This window comes from Chlamydotis macqueenii, chromosome 1, assembly GCF_036417535.1.
Source record: "Chlamydotis macqueenii isolate bChlMac1 chromosome 1, bChlMac1.mat, whole genome shotgun sequence".
In the NCBI taxonomy this organism is placed as follows: Eukaryota; Metazoa; Chordata; class Aves; order Otidiformes; family Otididae; genus Chlamydotis; species Chlamydotis macqueenii.
The window spans coordinates 207,947,903-207,967,902 of record NC_141556.1 but is presented as its reverse complement, the minus strand read 5'-3'; the positions used below and the strand labels follow the sequence as shown (position 1 = coordinate 207,967,902).

At 43.6% G+C, this 20,000-nt stretch overlaps 1 protein-coding gene across 2 annotated transcripts; it reads right to left on the bottom strand.

The window, feature by feature from the left end:
* Positions 1-10: 10 nt before the first annotated feature.
* On the bottom strand, positions 11-19,889 carry ANKRD42 (ankyrin repeat domain 42). Of its 2 annotated transcripts, none has more exons than XM_086739670.1 (13): positions 19,696-19,889; positions 17,991-18,130; positions 16,772-16,935; positions 15,119-15,226; positions 14,678-14,797; positions 13,924-14,059; positions 10,245-10,445; positions 9,141-9,266; positions 7,469-7,574; positions 6,670-6,845; positions 6,127-6,253; positions 3,297-3,447; positions 11-794 (listed from the first exon to the last, which is right to left on the bottom strand). In XM_086739670.1, the coding sequence occupies exons 2-13, from the start codon at positions 18,007-18,009 to the stop codon at positions 699-701; spliced, it is 1,530 nt and encodes a 509-aa protein (XP_086595796.1). In that variant the 5' UTR covers positions 18,010-18,130; positions 19,696-19,889; the 3' UTR covers positions 11-698. The 2 variants fall into 2 exon arrangements, with proteins under 2 accessions (XP_086595796.1, XP_086595797.1); XM_086739671.1 differs by lacking the exon at positions 19,696-19,889 and adding an exon at positions 18,278-19,107.
* Between the last annotated feature and the right edge of the window lie 111 nt (positions 19,890-20,000).

Sequence of the window (20,000 nt, the reverse complement as noted above, 5' to 3'; positions counted from 1 at the left end):
AGCACACAGATGAGAGAAAAATCTTTATAGGAAGGCATGAAGTATTTGTTAGGTGTGGACGAGAGTTTGGGATTGCCATTTCTGACCACAACATGCCCCATAACTTTGTGAACACTGCAGCCCTGAGCCAGACTCGGAGGCCCACCACTGCAGTTCATCTGGCACCTCCTGGCTTATTTAGGGACGACTTGAAGCTGAAAATCAAGGGGCCTGGCACCTTTCTGCAGCTGAGAAGTACCTCTCCCGGAGATTCCATTCTGATTCCACACTGGAGGTCTTATCTGATTATTTTAGGAGGTTTTTAGGAGCTGGGTTTTTTTTTTTCCCTCCTAAAGTAGTGGAACAAAATAGATGAGGTAGGTGGGGCTACTTTCCTCAGACCTAGGAGGGGCTATGACATTGCTGCAGTTAACTCCCAAAACATCACCTCATAATTTGCAAAGTTGTCGCTAAAATATTACCCGGACTGGAAAAGAAGTCTCTCTGCTTTTTTTTTTTTTTAGTAATAAAAAAAAAATGCTGCTGCTGTGATTTAAAAATATTTTCTGTCCCAGAGAACTAAAAAAAAAAAAAATTTCAGTGAAATGCAGAGAACCACAACTCATCTGTGGAGCAGGGCTACGCAAACACTTCGCATTGTCTAGAATCTTGCCATTCTCCTTCCGCAGTCTGCCTGCCCCTCGTCGGAGGTTCATTCCTCAGCGTCGCCTTACAAACACTCCTCCAGGGCTGCTGGCTGGTTTCTTCTTTACTTTCTTTTTCTCGTTCCAAGACTTGGAGCGTGTCTCAGCTTCCTGAAACAAAGGACATTGCACCATTAAATAGGAATCGCTTAAACCTGCTGCTGCCTCTTAAAACGGAATTTAAAAATATATGGCGTTGAGCAACCGCAGAATATTGTGTTCAAACAGCAGCTGAGGGCAGAGCGTAGTCCCAGGGCTTGGGCTGACAGTCACAGCGGGGTAAGATTTGAAGGCCCCTTCGTTGTAGCAGTCAGAGCACAAATTTTTGAAAACAACCTGTCCTGGTTTGCCTCAATAGAAGTTGTCTCCAGTCCCAGGTAGTAAACCTAATGCGCAACTAGACTTTTTTTAGGTTGCTGGTGAAAGAACTAACTGCAGCCATACTTCCACCCCAGAAATGGGGCACTCTGTGCCTAGATTTTTAAACCTGCCAGGGGAGTAAAACGGGTAATGTCTCAAAATGAGCTGTGGAAGCAGAAAGTGCCTGTTTCCTGCTCAGAGCATCCACCAAGCATTCTTCCTCAGAAAAGGACTGTGATCTACGACGGACATTCCAAGCACCTGGGCATCATTCAAACCTGGCTGAAGAAGGCGCTAATGTTACCTCTTTTATCCAGCCACCCAATTTCCCCTCCAAGAAATTGTAAATGTTTTGTGTGAAGCACAGGCAGCTCCCCACTCCTGCATGATTGCCCTAACAATATCTGCTTATAAAACTGTTTTTTTCTTCCTCCCTCTGGACCACTGAATATCGAATTACAGCGGTCACACCGCACAGCTGTGACCAGAGCAATGAGTACAGCTCCATCTCAGAGGAGCTGACATCATAGAACATCCCCCTGGGATGGCTCTTCTGGGCTGCTCTAGGCAGAGGAAGGAGCTACATCCAAGTCGCCCACGTTGCCGGGGACTCGAGTCCTCGCCTGGTTACAGCAGGGCCCTGCAAAGTTACACAGTCAGGGCAGTGCAATGGTCAAGGAAGGTGAGCGAAGCGCCAGGAACAGCCATGAACAGCCCAGGCTGGCAGGGCCGGGAGCATTCTCCACCGGCTGTACCCTTTTGGAAGAACCAGCAATGTTACTGCACACCAGTTCTCACAACCCACAGCAGGAAGAATTTAGATGCCTCAGCTTTACTGACGAAGAAAATGTCTGCCAGCTTGGGAACTGCGATGCTGGGAACCACAAATATCCTTGAAAAGTGCAGCTGGCTTCTTTGAAGTACAGCTGTGGCACCTAGAAACCAGAGGCATCCTGAGGTACCACTGATAAGTGCAAAAACAAGGGGCTATGAAGGCAACTTGTTGTCTGAAAAGATGGAAAATAATTTTTTCCAGACTAAGAATAGAAATCTCATCATCTATTGGCTATTACAGGTTAAAAGTAGAAAATTAAAAATAGAAACATCAGCATCTATTGGCTGCTTGCAGTGGTGATGTCCTCTGCCCTCTTACGTCTCTGTGATATAAAAAAGAGCCTAATTTTTAATCCAAAGTTGAGCCTCTCTCTCTGAGAATTTCCCTTGCCTTTCCCTTTCCTTTTCTAAACACGCTGAATTCTCTGCACGAATTTTCTACGAGAACTTGGACTCTCACCAGGGATGCCTGGCTGACTCCAGACTCTGTGATGCAGATCACCTTTGAAGTGAGACTCTTATTTTCTTGGTCCCCCTCTGGGCCTGATTTTGGGGTTCAGTTTGTCCTCCCCTCTTTCGGGGACAGTTGGGTCCTCCTCTGCGATCGGTTTGTTCTCCCCTCTGCCATGCTTTGGCCCTTTCCGAAATCTAATTCACCTCTAACTGATATTATATATCCTTAGAGGTAATCAGTCTTAAATACATCAGCTGTTACATTGTTGGTAAGCTGCTTCACTAATGCTACGTTTGTAGCATTACCTGTAATGCTTGGTTCCTGCTATGCTATTGATTGTTGCTTTACTATTGATTGCTACCATACTGCTGATTGATACTAGATTATTGATTATTAATAGTATTTTGTAATAGCTTGATATATATATATATTCATATTTATTTTATTAATAGGTGCACTTGTTAGTGGTGATTTTGTGACAGTATACTTGCTGGTGGTGATTCTTGTGGTATTTGTGGTAACCTGTAATAAAGTAGGGAAATTTAGAGGCCAAAAGCCTCCTTGTGTGTTACAGAATCCTACAAACCCACAGCTGCCATCTCTTCGCACCCGCAGGCCGGGTAACCCTTTAGTGGTGACACCTCTCCTGAAGCACCAGTCCTGTCTCAGCCACCAGCCACCAGTCAGAGCATACGCAGGGTGGAAGCACTCAGGGATCCGCCCGCTCCCTTCTGTTAATACGAAGATGAAGAATACGGGTGCTTCTTTGCCAGGGTACAAAAAGCAACTGACATCCTTTCACAGCAGAGACGCTGTCAGGACACGACAAAGGCTACTGCTCGCTTCAGTGTCCCAAGCTAAAAGCTGGTAGCCCAGTTACTCCAGCATTTCCTAGTACCGTGCCTGGGAATCTTAGCGAGAACAAACCCACACAAGCAACAGGCAGCAGCCTCTGTCCCACTCACTGGGGGAGCACGTGTGGCATGCGGGATGCAGGTTTTCTCCAGGCTCTCTCTGAGGCGGCTTATCTCAGCGCGGCAGCCATCCAGCTGGCTCTCCAGCTTCTCCCGCTTGATTCGCTCGTATTCCAGCTGTGCCTCCAGCTCCTTCACAGTCCTGCCAAAACCAAAGGAGACAAGCAGAGCACGAAGCACATCCAAACCTGCCATGACTACTCCCACGTGGTCCTGTGCCTTTGCCAAAGAACAGGTTAATCACAGCAGAAAGCAGTGCCGTATTCCTCACGCCAACTCTGCTGGGGTGAGCTACAGTGCGCTCCTGGCTCAAGAGCCTTTGTAACAGCTGGAAACAGCTGGTTTTCCTTCTCCACTGTCAGCTGTGCTCTGCGCAATCTGACCACAAGATGGAGATGTCTTCCCACGCTGAGCCAGACTAGGCTCTTGGGTAGGCTGTAGCCCAGGTCCATCTCCAGCTGCAGGAGGGAAAAGCGCCCAAGGTGCAAAAAGGTTGGTATGAAACAGAGAAAATGCATACAACTGGGATTCTGGAGGGGCCAAGGGCAGCTTTTTTGTTTACGTCTGGTGCCTCTACATTCTTCCTATTGATTGGCTTAGCCACAGATGAGGAATACTCAAATGACAGCCTGCACAACACTTACTAAAAGGAAACTGAAGCACTGGTTGATAAACAATTGCACGAGATCTCATCGGTCACACCCACAACAGCTCCTAAATTAATTGAGATTCCTAGAACTGGTGAGCTGAGACATAATTCACACGTGTTCTTATTTTAACAGCAACTGACCTCAGCAACTGAGTCATCTGGAGTTGAGTTGGCTCTCCTCTGTACCAGCATGAATTACAAAACTACGAAGATGGAGGACTGGTAAAAGGAAAAGGGAAACGTCTGCCCTGTGGATTCAAACAGTGCGGCAGGAAAGCTCTACAGCATTTCCCAGGCTGAAGTATTCCTGCCGCACGCCACCCGTAGCGACCAGGCTGTATCAGCCTTACTGACACTGTAAGGACAGCCTGTGCTTACGCAGGGAGCTCAGCGCACGGGGGGGCGAGTTGACATCTTGCACGCTTCAGATGCATGGGACACAGCTCTCAAACTGTGGCGCACACACGGTGGCAATTTTTTCCATGCAATGCAGCCTGCTCAAAGCACTGTGCAGTGGTTCACAACAGGCCTCTTACAGCCAGAAAACCTGGACTAAAGCAGAAATTGTCAAAATCTGCTTCAGCGGCCTTCCCAAGTGGCAACTCCTGCTTTTCATCTAGCAAAAATGCTATTGTCATTAAATATTTTTAAATAATGATGTTTTCTGGCATAGCATACAGCACCTCAGGGTTTGTCCACAGGCAGGCACCCTGAGAAGTGTAGGTAGGTACTCTGAGAAGCAGTATTTCCATTTTAAAAGGCCACTGTGGAGCTAGGGATGCTTTCTGGCCTCCACAGCTGACAGAGACCCTTCAGAGGTCCTCACAATTACTGCTTTTCTAGTTTAGCACCATAAACTAAGAAAGCAAAATCCCTTAGGCTTTTGAGTAGCTCCCCTATCCAAGCTGAACTCTAATTTCTGCCACTAGTCAACAGTGACTTGTTCATCATCGCAAACCGATTGGTCTGACCATCCAACGTAGGCATCCACATTTGAGCTGGCCACCCTCCTCCTTTAAAGCCAGGAGAGGCACTCCTAGAAATGATGAATGTCATCTTGACGTACATGTTTAATTATGCCCTGAAAATGCCTACATCCCTCCAAGGAGTCTAAAAAGGAGCTCAGGGTAACTAACTCGGATGCAGATACCTACATTGCAGATATATCAAGTTAAGGAAGATGGACTTTCAGCCTGGGCTGAGCCAAAGGGTGATCTGGAACCAAAAGAAATCCTGACCTCAGTTTCTTAGCTCATACAGGGTTGTAAAATGAACTACTTAATTCCAACCTGTTACACCTATTACCTGCTCCAGATCTACACAGACTGGCAAGTCTTCTGTCTTCTTGATAGCATACGAGCCCTCCAGATACAGTTTCCTCTCAGTGACCAAATAAAGACACTGGTTTGGGGTGGCCCAAACACATAACAGACGTGGTTATCTAGAGAGACTGAGAACAGTGGGTAGCCAAATCTTTGACAGGTAGAGGTGGAGACAGGGCTGTCTTTTGGATGCTGCAATATTGTTTAAGCTCTAGATCTTTGATAGACAGAAGGGCTTTTCTTTGAAACTTAAGACAGTCTGCCCATGAAATCATGATCAATCTAACAGAACCCTTTAATTTAATGGAGGCCCTGAGAATTATTCAGGCATTATGAAAAGTGCTTCACATGCAAGGGTAGTTTTGCTGAGATTTTTTTTTTCTGTGGTCTGGATATGAGCTAACGCTTTATTGAGCATAGAAATATAGCGCCCTTGACACAGAAATGTAGCAGGTCATTGAATAATTTCTGCAGTATATGCACTTCCATCCAAGCCATGCCAAGACTAATGCCTTTTTTTTTTCAGATTTATTAAAGTGCATACATGTATTTGGCATCCTCAATGCAAACAAAACAGCCAGTACTTATTAGACCTACTGCACATACACTGCAGAAAAACCTGAGGGCACAAGGACAGTGCACCCCTCAAACACTTGTGTTGTGCTGTGGGGCTCATCCTGGTGGTAGAAGCCTACAAACAGTCAGACAAATTAAGTCAGTTTCTTTTTGACCTGGCTAAAGGTGCAAAATAGAAAAGACAGAATGGCTAAAACGGCTTGAGTATAAGTTTCTAAAAAAGGCTTTAAGATGGGCCTCAGAGTTAAACGTTAGCAGAGCAAGTTAACCTTACTTCTCTGCTTCCCTTTCTTCTTTTTTTGTCTTCTTCTCCTCCTCAGTTATTCCTCCCAGTTGTCTGTAGTTGCTGTAGGCAACTTCTAGAAGTTGCTGAAGTTCTTGAATCTTGTGATAGGCCCTTACTGTAAGACAGAGTTCTCCAGGTAGGTAAAATGCATGGAGAAGACAGTCATGCTGGAATCCAATAGTCTGGAAAACACTCTGACAAACACAGAGCAGAAATCACACTGCTCAGCAAGTACTGGGCTACACCTGACACCCACACAGCAGACAGACCTCAAAAACAAGTAGTAGTTCAATATGGTTTCAGCAACACCGATTAAAACAGTGTAACAATTAATTATGTTCTGATTGCCCTCTGCTACACTTTCTAATTTTCTACAATTTGTTTGAATGCTCAGTGGTACAGATATCCTGTCATCTACCTCATCTTCAGACAAAAAAAAGTCACAGCAGTTGGCAAAAACTGTGCAACTAGGACTATAATGTCTCGAGACCAACTTTTTCAAATAAGGAGTGATGGAAAGACAGCGCTTACCGCGTGCGTTCCTTTTCTCTGCTCTATCCAGGGTTAAATCTCCTTTGCTATCTGTACTCCCTTCCACGCCATGTTTTTCAAAAAACTTCAAGTTGTTCGCATCTAGTTCTTCATCGCTAGAGTCACTGTCTCCAGTTCTTTGTGTCAAAAGTTCCACAGCTGCCAGCTGGGCAGATCTGCACAGAGAACAGTTAACCTACACTGAAATATCCCCATCGTCTGCAAAAACACAGCTACGCTCCCCGCAGGTGATAGAAGCTCTCTGAAACTCTTCATGTTCCCATTTAGCAGAGGGGGTCTCAGGATTAAAGGAAGTACCGGTACACAAACTATGAGCAGCTAATCTGCTTTCTGTAGTATTCTGATGGCATGTGCTCTGCCTCAATTAAATCTGATGACAACGACTCTCACATCAGAGGTGTCTTTTCCTTTGCAGATTTTCTTAACTGAATCTCATCAGAAATCGTGTTATTTTTATTAATGCAAAAATCATTTACTTTGTACAGCTGGAGCATTCTAGCTCACAGCTTTCCTTTTGCAGAGCGGCTAGTTTTCATCTTGTACATCTGACCTTGCTAAAAAAAAAAAAAAAAACAATTTAAAAAATAAATTAAATTAAAATTAGAACCTTTTATAGCTACAATACAGCTTTGCTTATCACTCAGAGCTGGAATTTGTGGGCCTGATCTGTTCTTGCTCCATCACTGAAAATCAGGATTAATTCCAATAAAGCTGGCACGACATTGATATATAAATAGTAAGTAAATAAATGACAGAGCTACAGGATATGCACTGCTACCTCTTGGCTACATCCTTTGGAGTCTCTCCAGCATCATTCGTAATGTCACAGTCAGCTCCCATTTCAATCAACCACTGTAAGCAATGGATATGCCCCTGTTCAGCGGCTAAGGGAAGGAAGGCGCACGCAAGTCAGATGTATGTAACAACGGAAGTGTTTCAAACCTAAAATGTGCCCCTCTTGTCTGTATTTGTCATGCTAGAGGTTGAGTTCACTATGACACTACAGGGGAGAGACTATTTAAAGAGAAGCCTGTATTTAAAGATACTCAAGTTACATGGGTATGCTCAGTTTTGGGGAAGATCATGCTAAATGTGGTTTTGTGACTCTTTTTAGTTCCAGAAATTTACTGGCAACTTTTCCTGGACTCAAGTTAAACTAAACTCGCCCAGTCTCATGCACTGAGCACGAGACACACAAATAACTGCTGCCTCACACTCTCTTGCAGTAAGGCCCATGTGTCACAGATTTGCAGCAAAGCACTGTCACCTCTCTCCGGCTCCGGGCTCCCATATATCAGACACAGCTCTTTGCCCCAATCTGTGGTGTGTGGTGCTGTCTCACGGAGGAGAGAAGCCAGGGCTTTGTGCTGGAGCTATAGGCAGATCATTTCTTGGGCCAGACACTCCCAGCAACACTTCTCAGCTGCAGCCTAACACCACAGCTTTGCCTAGTCGTATGATCTGACACGGCTCCTGCTCATAACACGTGGTGCCAGGAATGATGTCTCACATACGGAAGACCGTGTTTGGCACGTCTAGCTGCAACCTGTAAGCTGGTTTTTTTCAAGGAAGAATAAATCCATTTATTGACAGCACCCCCTTTGGATGTTTGCCGTATTTCTGTTCTTACTGAGATAAGGAAATTAAATTAAAATCAGACATAGTATTTCCCCTTAATACCAACACTGTATGTAAAGACTGGTGATGAAACAATTGTAGGTTGGCACCATTCCAAGAAAAGAGAGTGGGAAAGAATGTAGAAAATACTTCTAAAAATCAATACATATAAATTGTCACAATGAGAACTTTAATTACATTTTTTTAAATTCTACCATTTACATCTACTCAAAAATAAATGTGGGAAATATTGCTAAAAGCATATTACAAGAATACCTCCCTCTTTCTTTCCTCTCCTATTCTTTCAGACATGACTATGAAACCCTCAAACACAAAAAGACCATTTTTCTGTAATGCTAGCACTCCACTACATATGAAGCTGGTAGATACCAGAAGTTTACCTTCCTTCACAGCATCCTACCAAATGACTTTGTTGTGGTTTTTACAACACATCTCCATAGCACTGGTATGTTCAGTAAACAAAGGCCCAGGCCACAATACAGATAATTCTCATACCCAGCCAATAAATGTTTCCAAAAGTCACATCTTGCCTGATTAAAAAAAATAAAACTATTTCATTTTCAGTTTAGATGCTGTTTTCTCTTTGATATAATTTCTTCTTTCTTGACTTCAGGTTGTTTCTTTTGTTTTTAAAGTGACACCTACGCACACATACATCACAAAATACATTTTCTACAGTTGCCCTTTTGAGCCCCCAGGAAATTAGAGGCTGTTTTTCATTAAGTTTATCTGATGAGCAGCCACTTGAAAAACTAAGTAAACAAGTCAGTAACAAAGAGTAACAAGCTGAAACACAGATCATAATTACTGACCTTTGTGCATGAGAGTGGATCCCCTATCATCCCGCTCATTAATATTGATTACTTCACTTCTCACCAGTCTTCTAAGCATTAACAAGTCCCCTTTGAAAGCGGCGTCATGGGCTGGGAAAGCTAAAACTGAAAATGAAACGCACGTTTCCAAACAGATGCCAGTATTTCCACTAAACATGCTCAAATTTGTCTCTCACTGCTCGCCTCTCTCATAGCAACTTACGCACAGGCACTTCACAGCTGTCGTTAGCCAGGTTAGTGCACCCTTAATCAGTTAAAATACAACTGCATAACTAGCACTGTGCATCACAGACTTGATTAAACATGTCTTGGTTATGGCTACAGGCACCTTATACAATTAAGAGATTAATTTCATAAACTTGAAATAACAAGTATACCTTTGTTTTAAGGTTGATGTTGAATTACTGGTGGTAACTGGAGTCATTCGCCTATTTTGAATTCCATAGTCTAACCAAATATCTAAACTATTTTACTTCTTGCTTAAAAGCTACCCATACAGACAATTTGATTTTTCTAGTTATTTTTTATAGACAGGGAGTACTGACATATATACATACACGTATAATGAAAAAAAAGAGTACAGATAAGGACAGTAAGTGCCTGGAAAAAGTTGAGAGGTGCAGGTGCAGTTCTTATAGCCTTCCTCTGTTGAAAGTTCTCCTTATAGATCTTGCCACACTTGCATCCTTCGGCTGTTCTGACGGCAGCAGTATTGCTGGTTAGCAAGGAACCTTAATTTCAGCAAGACATTTCCAGGCTAAGCAGCTATTCAATGCAAGTAAGGGATTCTGAGAATCTGAACTCATGAAAATTATACAGCTTGTCTGGACAGCTACTGGAATCTAAGAACATGGATAACTTGGCATTCATAGTACAACATAGTGTGACAAGTTTTATCTCAATAACAGATAAACCTAAGACACTTATAAAATCACACTGAGTATCCCAGTCTTTAGCTACCAGCAAGTATTGAAAGGAACAGCTCTTCGTTATATAGGTAATTTAAATCATACAAGTTTCCAGAATCCAGCATTTCTATAGAAACACAATGCCTGTTTTAACAGTATCTTGATCCATACTCACCTTCGTGCGTCTCTGGATGCTCCTCCTCTTTTTCCACGCTGTCAATATATTGCAGAATATTATCTTTATAGAACCGTTCAGCCAAGTCCCTTGGAGTCTCTCCTTGGTCATTCCTAGCCTGCAGCGCGTGCACGACACTGGCCATTTTATTGACTAAGAATTTAAAGCAATGTAAGTGTCCTTCCACTGCTGCCAGATGAGCTGTAGCACAAGGTGAAACAAAATACACTAGAGCAGAGCACGGCTGCCCGCCAAGAAAGCAGTGTTCTCACTGCTAGTTAGATCTAGCTTGTCTACCAGCACTTGAGCCATCCAACACAGCACAGCAAGCGGGAGCAGCCTCAGCTGGGCAGGGGATGCTCAACTCCTATCCAGGACAGAGTTTGGCTCTGTGCAAAGGAGGTAAATGAGTGAAGGACAGGATCTGCAAAATGGATTCCCTGATAGAGCCGACTGCAGGAGACAACACAACGTGAACAAGAGACCTTTGAGCACTAGCTAGGAGAGTGTGCCCCTTGGGTCTCATCTTCCCCATGAATACAAATCTCACTCCTTGGCAGCTGTCTGACTTTGTCCTAGGGATACTCATCACAGAGAGCCAGCAAGAGGTGTCCTTGATCAGGAGCTAAGGCCATTTTTGCTTTAGCCCCACCTCTACTGTGCTACCACAAACAAGTTTTGTCACACCTCTGCATCTCAGTTACCCCACCCAGAAAATGAAGAGAGTGACATTCACTTCATTGGGTAAAGCATTTGGAGGCACATCCCATGACAGAGGCTTCTATTCGCAGTACTTCTGCCGTACAGTTCTTTCCTTCAACTGTTGTAGACAGCTGCTGCGTGCATGAGCTGCTCCACCTCACCACAGCAGCAACTGCTTCCCTGTGGGGGCCAAGTGTTTTCTCCCCTGTCCTTTAGGCTATGCTGGGCTTTAGTTATTTAATATTACAAGTGCTGGGCCTAGAACAAAGTAAGAGGTACAAAACACATGCTCATTATTTTGAAATGAGTGGTATTTTCAAGTACCATTAACAGGAAGAAGTTGCCAAATAAATGCTTATTGTGTGATCACTCCACAAAAACTCTCTGCAGAAGCAGGCTGATGTTCTACCGGCAAAAGGATCAGTTTGTCTCCAGGCAAGAATCTCATTATTGTCACAGTTAACAACAAGGTACCAAAAAAAGACCAAAAAAAACCCCCACGTCACTTAAGTCAAATTTTGGCACATGCAAGTTCTCTGCTGCAAAGCATCCACAGCTTTCCAGAGCATAATTGCTCTAAAGGCGATGGATATTGGTTTTACGGCAAGATGACGATACTTAGGGACAGAAGATTGCTAAAATCTAACATGACAAAATCTAAGCTTCACTCAAACAGCAGTTTTCCCCATTGTCTTAATTTTACTCAGTGAGTTAGTTACTCAGGAGGAAGTGAAAAGAAGAGGTACCTTGTTAAAGATAAGTACTGATTAGTCAGCTGATGAAAAACTAACTTAACTCTTACGAATCTACTTTCAGGTATGTATAATCTCAGGGATAAAACTTCACCTTTTCGGATGAAACTTCTTCTTTTATCAGATCTCTGTCCTGTGCAGAAAGCAGTCAGAAAAGCTCAACGTTTTCTGATGGCAAGGGGAAAATACATTAAAAAGTTGTATTCTGTCCATGTCTTTTTGCAGTTTCAGTGGGATGCCGTGGAAGATACATAAAGGAACTTTTCATAGGTGGTTTTAAACTGTGTGTTTCTTAGGAGCCAGTGTCCGACATATAACTGTGCTGTACCATCTTCATGCACACTGAGCACTTGCAGCTGAGACTAAAGCCAAGGGTACTGTGATGTTAACGCAAAATACGCAGCTTAGTGCTGAGAACTTCGAAAAACCTTGTCTCAGGCATCACAAATAGGTAGCGGGGAGTTGGTGTCGGTATCCCAGCTTCTCTGTGTTTCACCTCACCTTCTATAAAACCAGGCTAATACTATTCGCTCTTCTCAAAACAGCGAGTGAAAAAAATAGCATACGAGAAAAATTCAGATGTTGCACTACGATTAAACTATATTATATTTAGAAGATGTTTAACTAGTGAGCAATAACAGTAGCATGGATATGGCTAAAAACCAAATACATAGAAAAAAAATGTTGAATTAATGAGCACAGCCCGTTCCGTACACTGAATGAGTCAGTCCTTCCACAAAATCAGCATGCTATAGGTAACTGCAGCCTCTGCTGTAACACACACACTTGCAAAAGGCGCAGGCAATTTTTAAGTTTTAGGTGTACGGCATAGCAACCTCAGTAAATTTCTTTCAGTATAATCTTACGAAAAATTATAGCACTGTCCAGCTAATCTTGAAGCCAAAGTGTGTAAAGATGGTTTAAGTTCATTTCGCTGTTTCAGAAGCTGAGGAAAAGCTGGTCTGTACAGCACAGCACTTCTATCAATCTCTTCCTAGCAATGTTCCAAAGCATTTTCTTTCCTTTGGATGATATTATGATCAATGAAACGGAACAAAGGCTGGAGGTTCAAGCTTCTGTAGATGTCCAAACAATAACAAAAGCAATTTTCTACTAACCAATATACACAGAACAGTTAAGCAGAACTGTGCTGGCATTTGCCATCTGTCTGTAATAATCTGTTATCAGAGAAGTGTTCCCAAATGCAAATAAAGCCACCTTCTACGCTGCCACCAGGGTGCCTAACATCGTGACTCCTTATCGCTAACACACCAGATGTCCTGCTGGGATGCAAGAGCCTCACATCCTTTAATAAGACCCAGGTTTGCAAAATAGACCGTAGATACCAGTTTACCAGGTAAGTGGTGCTTAACAGAGGGTGAAAGATTTTAAGAAAGGATTTAAAAAGATAACTCTAAACAAGTTACAGAGAGAAAAAATATGCTATTTGGAACAAATAATGTGACAAATCATAAGAAGGAAAATGCTAAAAGGGAAAGGATGCAATGAGAACCCAGGATATGAACAGTACCATTCAACTTACAGAGGATATTGAGGCAGTGATGTGGTAGGCAGAGGGACACTGGAGAAACTACCAAGAGCAAGGAATAAACGCTGCCCATTTCTTGTGCTAAAGTGACTATGCTCATGATTATGAAAAGAGTACAGATTACAGATAATACAGGAATACCAGTATTCCAGAAATCAAGGTAAACGAGAACAAGGGTTTTACTAAACTTAACTAAATCAGTTAAGAAACAGTGGGAAACAAAAACCTGCATATGAACCTGCCAGAATCTGATCACACTGGCACAGCTGTTAAAGCCTGGCACAAATTCAAAAAAGGAGCATCTAGCAGCTGAAACTGCCTCCTGCTCCACCTACCCTTCTCCTCCTGTGACCTCCATTGGCACATATGCTCCATCACACGGAGGAGATGCTGCCCACCTACATGGCGCTCTCAACCAGCTCCTTGTCCAGCACCCATGAGCTCTAATCCTTGCCAGCAGCAGCAGGAGGTGAACAGGGTGCTGCCACCAATAGATAAACACTTTGGATTTTATAAAATCTCATATAATTATAAAAACGGAATACCTATGTTGATTTTATGGAATCAAGTAGCAAAAGCTGCCGGTGTGCATTACTTACAATTCACTACAATTATCATATCACACAACAACTGTAAACCAAAGATTTAAAAAAAAGTATGGTGTATCCTGCAGTACCTGGAAGGTTTCCATTGTTATCCACATCGTCTAGACACGCTCCCCATCTAACAAGAAGCTGCAAACACCCCAAGCGACCATGAAAAGCAGCATAATGAACAGGCTTCCAGTCATTCCTGTCTGAAACATTCACATTCTAAAACAAAAGCATGAGGTTAATTCATTCATTTATGAATCTTAGACACAAGACAATTTTATAAACAGGAATCAGCTGTTCATTGTGTTAAATTATCGAAATCAAATCAAGCAGCTTTTTTTCAAAGTTCATGCCATGTACACAGCTCCCATTCAAAGACAGGTACTTCTCACAGGTTCTTGGCTTTATTTAAACAATACACACATAAAAGGTGCACTTTTAGACATACTTCTATAACTGTATTGGCCACTATTCCTTAAATAAGCATCTGGATTTTTTTTTTAAGTTTATGTCTCCTTTACTATAGAAGGTCTGAACAATTGCAAAAAAATCACAACCACTACAGCACCTGATTTTCGTTTAACGACATCCTCAGTGGAAAGTGGTTTAGTCACATTATTGATTCTCTCTAGATTTTGGGATCATTTCCCTAATTATATCTCACAATTTTAAAAAATTGAAATTTATGCTGAAAATGAATACACCAACAAGAACATACTGACAGTAATTAATCTATAGTCATAAATCTCACTTTAATCTAGGGAGAACTGTGCTTGGAAAAAAAAAGATACGGGACTTTGGCTCTGCACCAGGGAACTGTGGGTAAAAGTCTCTCACCGCTCCGCTTCGCAGTATGGTTTGTAAGGTGTAAGACTGCCCATGGGCTGCAGCTAAGTGGGCCGGAGTGCACCCACGATCATCTCGAGCTTCTGCGCTCGCTCCTTTTATTAACAAAGCCTGAAAGAAAGGCAAAGCAGAAGTTCAGTCCACAAGCCGCCAGAGCAAACGCTGCCTAGCAGGATGACTTGAGATGATCCGCAGGATAACTCTGGGCTGACCTCAAGGCCCTGGCACTACGCAAAATAAATCTGTTTGCACAGATAGCGTCAATGAGTGCACTGGTTCCAACAGGAGTGACTTGATTCCAGATGTAAAGACATCAAGATGAGATACTCATAGCTCCATCAGGAGCCCTCTCAGCCGATCTTCATCACCAACTTGTCCAAACTGAAGGTCTGCCCCACTTACTTTCACTTGAGAGCGAATATTTATACGCACCTGCACGCAAGCATCCTGACCTCGGATAGCCGCAAGGTGAGCTGCCGTCCAGCCTCCAACAGTTACGTGTGTTGTATCAGCTCCATGCCAGAGCAACCAGTGAAGACACTGCTCAACCAAAACCAAAGGGTTTTATTTAACTATTCTTATCATGTATCTGAGGTACATTTTAACTATAATTTATCGGTTGCATCAGAACATTTCGTTGTGGAAGTATGACACCTCAGAGCATTCCTTAGCCAGATACTTGCACATTAGGAAGTTACAGGGAAGTTATAGTTCCCAGCTTTCACCCAAGGGTACAAAAAGTGCAAATAACCTACTAACTCAGAACCTAGCACTGATTTTACAGTATGGCTTCTTAATTTTACTCTTCCAGATTTAAAATGTAACCTCTGAGAGTATTCACATGGCATGAGGTAAAAACATTGGAAAACACAATGCAAACATGCTCACTTGAATTCCAGCTAAAATATTTTCCCAGGAAAAATAGAATGAACCAAATTTAAAGCCTCATTTAATTTATTACGCTCGTTAGATGTACGCGATCTCATCTCTCTTCTCATCCTTCCACAGCCTAGCTTTCCTTGATTCACCTTTATGCAGCAGATATTATTGCTTTCCATGGAAAGCTTTATGGACTATCCAAAAACAGCCAGAGGACCAGTTAAAACATTTTATTATATATCATTACAATTTATTATATTTTTTTAAGCCAGCCTAGACCTCTGGTTCCTCCACTGTTTCCAGGAAAGAGCTTAGCAACAAATAGAAGACAGATAGTTCAATAAATTCTAATTGATTGCAAAGTAGGAGAGTCAAATGAAAAATGGCAAATTTATAGAGGCAGAAAAGGGTGGGTAAGCAATCTGTTCTTAGGGTTGATAACATGATGATCAGCATTTTCTTGGCAGTTTCTGTACATTCCAGTAACAGCACTGCACTTATTATTTCTTGAGTTTAGCAAAAACTTTGCATTCTTTCCTTTGGGACATGATTTTTTCTATGGTTATTCATGGCCTCGTTGCTTCAAGGTTAGGTTTCTACAAAGACTGTACAAGGAGGCTGTAACAAGAAGGTGAATGCTGTGCTGAATACGGCAGCTCAGTGCTCCTGGAAGTTCCAAACATTCAAGTAACCACCTGCTGATTTCTCCATCAATACGCAACATTTTCATTTATTAAAATAAAATACATTCGGACCTTTTCTATAGAGAATGAGGCGTGGAGTAGGACTCTGCTAAACAGAATGAACACATTTTCATGTCACTTCTTGTCTGTTTCAACCACCTTCAGAGTATTTTACACATCCTACAGGATTTTCTAGGTGTCCCAAGAGAATAAGAAAACACAACAGGGACAAAAGAAAGTCATGAGTGGAAGGCACACTCTGCTCAGAGTAAGAAAATCATTGATTTTGTAAAATCTGGCAATGTTGGCCACGCAAACTGCCTCGGGCTTCAGAAAGGCAAAATAAAAACCTAAAATCCTGTACTTCTGCTCTTGGTGAATATAGTTAATGAGGAAAACAGGCAGAGAGTATTGACTTAGCTTGATCAAAGGCAGCAATTTTGTATCCAGCCTCTCTGAAAAAAAAGGAAAACATTAACCTGTAAAAACCTTGCTGTGTCTGAACACTAACATAATGTTTTACCTCCAGACTCCCAGAGTGTGCAGCACAGTGCAACGGTGTAAATTTGTGGACTAAATCCACCTCATTAATGCCGGCTCCACTTTCTATCATTGACGCAAGTTGTTCTACGTCACCAGCTCTCACTGCCTCATGCACGCTAGTATAATTTTGCTTCTTCTTGACAGCTAGTGAGGAATAATAAAAGGGTATTAGTCAGTTCAGCAACATTTAAGACACAGGAAATAAGTGACGAGTCAAAGAAACATCAGAGTGTCAGCTTCACACGAACCAACCAAAGTAACCTATGAGTTTGAGATTAGTATCAGCAGGAATCCTAAGTCACTTCTTCTGTTTGTCAGAAACAGAGCCATATGCAAAAACCTGAGACAGTCATGCCCCCTCCAGCCCCAAAAAAAAGGGTCCAAAAGAGTAAGATCCAGAAGAAAGATGACAAGAAGCACAACAAGAGCAGGAAGCAGAGCTACTCCATTTATGTACGCAAATGTTGGAGTGGGTGTACCCCAACACTAGCTCTCTTCTGAAACTGCAGGCATCACAAACTCTTTCATTAACCACATTTTCAAGTACAACACCAGGGAGGCTTTGCACTTGGGCAAACAAGCTCTCAGCCATCACTTCCCAGGTGCTCTACACGGCCATGCTCCCGCTGCTGCCACCTAAGGACTCGGCGCAGCATTGCATACCGCCCTGGAGGGCACCAGAGCCTGCACCAAGTGAGTACCATGTAATTGCTCTTGACTGAGCTACATGGATCAGCTTCAGGACAAGCCAAGGTCAGAATTAAAGCTGCTGCAGAAAAAACAGTTCTTCATACATCACGTTAATAATCCTGCACTGCTCTCTTGCTGGAACTACAGCATTGGTCTGTCACAGCAACCTGGTATTTTGCTCCCACCAAAGTCAATAACATTTTCATTGACCTCACTGGCACAGAATCAAACTCCACATGTAAGAGCAGTGGGGTCAGGGAAAAAAAAAACAAAAAAAAGCTATTACCAGGCCATGGGATCAAATAATCTGTGTTCTCCTTCAGGCCTTTCCACCAATCAACTACATGACTGGAAGCAATGGAAGTTACATATCTGAACCCCCTTGCAAACATTGTGTTAACCTGACAAAACTTATGAACAGAACTAAGTGATGTAAGCAGATCTAACAGCTAAGGGAGCTAACTTCACATAGCTAAGCATAAGAGGAATCTGAAACAATTAGCAATCACCTTTTAGAGTAGTCATCATTCCAGTACCAAAACGCACTAGCAGTGCTTCATTAGATTTCACGCTGAAGAGCGGGGCTACTGTTTTGCAAGTCAAGCAAGAAAATGTAGGTCTTAAGGTATTAGTGCCTCAGCTTCTCCACCTGTGCAGAAGAAGTGGTAACAGCAGTTAAATTGTTACACAATTTGAGCTAAAAAATTAATGACTATAAATGGGAGGTTGCATGAAAATCTTTGTGATATGTGTAAAAAAGCACTAAATACGATGAAGAACAGCCTTCACAGTTTACCAATGCCTATTTTCATGTGATCAGCAGCGTGACAGGAGTGCTCAGGCAGACTTGGGGTTGCCACAGAGAGGAAAAGAGGGCTGAAGCTGTCTCAGTAACCCAAGCTGACAGGAACATGCCCCATGCTGTCACACTCCACTTGTCCTCATGGCTGTGCATCACTCTGCTTTCACCTCCCCCAGCTCAGCAGGCTGTACCACTGCCCTGCATGACGCAGCTTCATTTAGGAACTGGGACTCCATCCTGCAAAATACTATAGGAATAAACAGCAGCAGCATAGAAACACAGAATAATTCAGGTTGGAAAGGACCTCAAGAAGTCATCTAGTTCATCTTTCCAAAGAATATTTGTTTCATGGTTTGAGTTCGGTTTTTTTGAAGAGATAATGTCACCAAGACATAATTTTCCCCCAAGGCAGCCATTTCTCATTATGTCAAGTGAGGGTTACAGACTTCAGCACAATTACACAGACTTACATCAGAGGAAGATCTGGCCAATTACACTACTTGCCAAAGTACTAATGTGTTTAACACAATGTTCCAGTGCAGCAAATTCAAAGTAATCCTTTTTTTTTTTTTTTTTTTTTTTAAATCCAGAAGAAAAATAAATGACAGGGCCCACCAGCAGAGTGAATTTTGTCTCCCTTCTCCCTCTGAAGACCTACAACTATGGAGAGCAATGCCAAGTGCTGCTGCACGGCTTCTTGGCACAGGCCACCACGAACGTGCCAAAGGCAGCTGGCCTGTAACTGAAGTTCTGGGAAGAGCTGATAACATGAATTCTGTACAAAATAAGTTGATTTTTAAAGTGAAGGACAGTTTCCAGAATTTAGTGCCTTTTTTTTTTTAATCGAAACTGCTATCATGTGCTCATCGGACATTCTAAGAGAAAGCTCCTTTGTAGACAGAATTAAATAAGTATTTTGAGATGAGTACCTGCCCAGAAGTCATTAAAGAAATTAGATGAAGAAGAATATGACTCTGAATGGGGGAAAGCGACAATTTTAGACCTTCAGGTATTTCGATAACACAAAATAAACCCAATCCCCTCGGCAGCAGCTCCAGCGGAAGAGGGGAGGCTGCAGGCGAAGGCCGAACTGCTGTGGATGACTGCCGCCGCCCTTCCCCGCGTGTTGGGCGAATATTGAGCAATCTCGGTATTTTGTGTGGGTCCCGGCCGAGCCCCATGTCACAAACTGGGGATTTTGGGGCAAAATAAAGCCGGAACAGAGGCGGGGTGGGAGTGACGGGGACGAGCGAAGCCTTCCCGCTGGGCGCCATGGCCCGCTCCGTCCCGCGGGGGCGGGTCTCCCCTCACGGTCCAGGAGGGAGAGGGGCCGCGGCGGGGGCCCAGGTGCCGTCACGGCGGTGCCTGGGGAAGGAACGGGGGAAGAAGGAGCGCGGGCGAACCAGTCTCACCGGCCGGAGGGGGAGGTGGCGCGGCGGCCCTCGGCATGGCGGCCCCTCACAGCAGAAGCGGCCGGGAGCCCGCCACTCTCGCCGGGAGCTTGCCTCACTCGCCGCACCCTCCTCCTCCTCCTCCTCCCTGCGCCCAACGCCGCAGAGGGGTTGCTATGGGCACAGTGCGCCCTTCCCCACGGGGAGGCGGTGGCGGCAGCAAAATGGCGGCCATGGCGGGAGAGGCGGTGCGGGCCTGGCGGCGGCGGGGGTGAGGGGCGGCCATGGCGCCTGGGTGGGCGACGGGAGAGCGCGGGGCCGGGGCG

Bases quoted from the DNA above. Each gene is read 5' to 3' on its own strand.
- ANKRD42 (XM_086739670.1), bottom strand. The intron at 14,798-15,118 runs GTGCGTATAAAT...CCTTTCTTTCAG, and splicing joins GTCAGGATGCTTGCGTGCAG to GCTTTGTTAATAAAAGGAGC. The intron at 7,575-9,140 runs GTCAGTAATTAT...TCCTTCCCTTAG, and splicing joins ATCCACTCTCATGCACAAAG to CCGCTGAACAGGGGCATATC.